This window comes from Anneissia japonica, unplaced genomic scaffold (genome assembly GCF_011630105.1).
Source record: "Anneissia japonica isolate Jap-2015-1 unplaced genomic scaffold, ASM1163010v1 scaffold55243_len1477_cov125_single, whole genome shotgun sequence".
Lineage (NCBI taxonomy): Eukaryota > Metazoa > Echinodermata > Crinoidea > Comatulida > Comatulidae > Anneissia > Anneissia japonica.
Genome location: NW_022748949.1, coordinates 1 through 1,477, shown reverse-complemented (window position 1 = coordinate 1,477; position 1,477 = coordinate 1). Strand labels below are relative to the sequence as shown.

The following is a 1,477-nucleotide window of genomic DNA, read 5'->3' as shown; positions in this document are numbered from 1 at the left end:
CTACATATTATCAAAAGAGAAAGTTGACATTAATGTTTTCAGTAAATTTTGTATTCAATATCTACAGTCCTGGATGACAGCATCAAAAGCATGCAGTTTAGATGATCAAAAGGCGAGTAAAATATAATTTCTTAAAAAGTGTCCTAATGTGGTACAGTGGTGTATGTAACCATGGTAAAATTATATTCTGGTGTCATTTTTTTTATTGCACTGTTATCTTTAAAATGTTCCTTTACACCTTTGCTTCAATTTTTCCATATTTGTTCTGGTAGTATGACTCAAGTTCTTCCTTGATATCTATTCGTCCAACTTTGTTCAGTGCTTCAGTAATTGTTTTGAGATGATTTACTTCAGCTTTCTGTCTTTCTCGCCACTGTACGAACATTTCAATATAGGCGTCTACAATTGGTGGTGAAAAGTCTGATTCAAATCCATTTATTTCATGTTTCTCCAAACCAAGGTTGATGCCGAAATTTATCAAATCTTTGCCATCAAGTTTGTCAGAGATAAACACCATGTCAATATCATCTAAGCAACCTGTAATAGAACAGAATTTCCAATAATAATACTGTGTAGACAAATCCTAAAAGGCGTGCTCAATTATTTAAAGGGATATTCATAAAATAAACAAACCTTGATCATCAAAACGTTTTTCTAATTAATATTTAAAAAAAATTTTAAAAATCAGATACTAAGCGAAAGAAAGTGGTCTAATAGTGGTTGATACCAGGATGTTGTGGATTCGATTTCCACCCAAATTATTTGCAAGATTTTTCTTCACAATTATTTGGGGATGCACTAAATGTACAAAGACTCCTCTATATTATAACAGGGGTCAAGTTGTATATCAAATCAATTTGAAGGGTACAGTGATCATGCATGTGTGCAAAGTGACCAAGTTTAGGAAAAAAAATAATGTTGAAATATATTTATTTGTATAAAAGTGCATAAAATGTGATGCATCGGGATCGTGCTAGCAATGTTTTTTAGGATGTGCGAAATTGGTAATACATTTGGAGAATAGTAGTATTTTTGTATTAGATTTTCGCTAACCTTGCTGTGGTGTTGGAATTTGGGGCAGATTTATCTGAGTTGGTGCAACTTCTAACTCGTTACTGTAACCATGCCTTTCACACACACTTTGTGCAAGTCTAAGAAGCTTCTGTTGTCTCAAAGCGTTCATCATGATTGGTAATTGCTGGTACTTTGATTGGTTATTTCTCCAAGTAACCAGCAATTCCATGATGCGGTCCTCCACCTGTCTGTTGTTTTTTGCTATCTTATTAATATCACTCCACTTGAGTCCAAGACGCACTCCAAGTCTCCTCCATGGTCCAGACTCCAGGTTGTCACAAATGAACAGCAAATCTTGATCATTAAAACATTTTCCTAAATAAAAATGATAGATAAGTTACAGTGAGTAAAAAACATACTTAATGACAAGCTACAGAAAAAACATGTGAGGCTTCCTATGTAT

At 33.7% G+C, this 1,477-nt stretch overlaps 1 protein-coding gene across 1 annotated transcript; it reads right to left on the bottom strand.

Moving 5' to 3' along the window:
* Window positions 1-6: 6 nt before the first annotated feature.
* LOC117120986 lies at window positions 7-1,395 on the bottom strand. Its single transcript, XM_033266083.1, has 2 exons — window positions 1,054-1,395; window positions 7-537 (listed from the first exon to the last, which is right to left on the bottom strand). The coding sequence occupies exons 1-2, from the start codon at window positions 1,241-1,243 to the stop codon at window positions 233-235; spliced, it is 495 nt and encodes a 164-aa protein (XP_033121974.1). The 5' UTR covers window positions 1,244-1,395; the 3' UTR covers window positions 7-232.
* Between the last annotated feature and the right edge of the window lie 82 nt (window positions 1,396-1,477).

Excerpts from the sequence above, each read along its gene's own strand:
- LOC117120986 (XM_033266083.1), bottom strand. The coding sequence starts at position 1,243 with ATGGAATTGCTGGTTACTTGGAGAAATAACCAATCAAAGTACCAGCAA. Across the intron at positions 538-1,053 it reads AATTCCAACACCACAGCAAG|GTTGCTTAGATGATATTGAC; the intron begins GTTAGCGAAAAT and ends GTTCTATTACAG.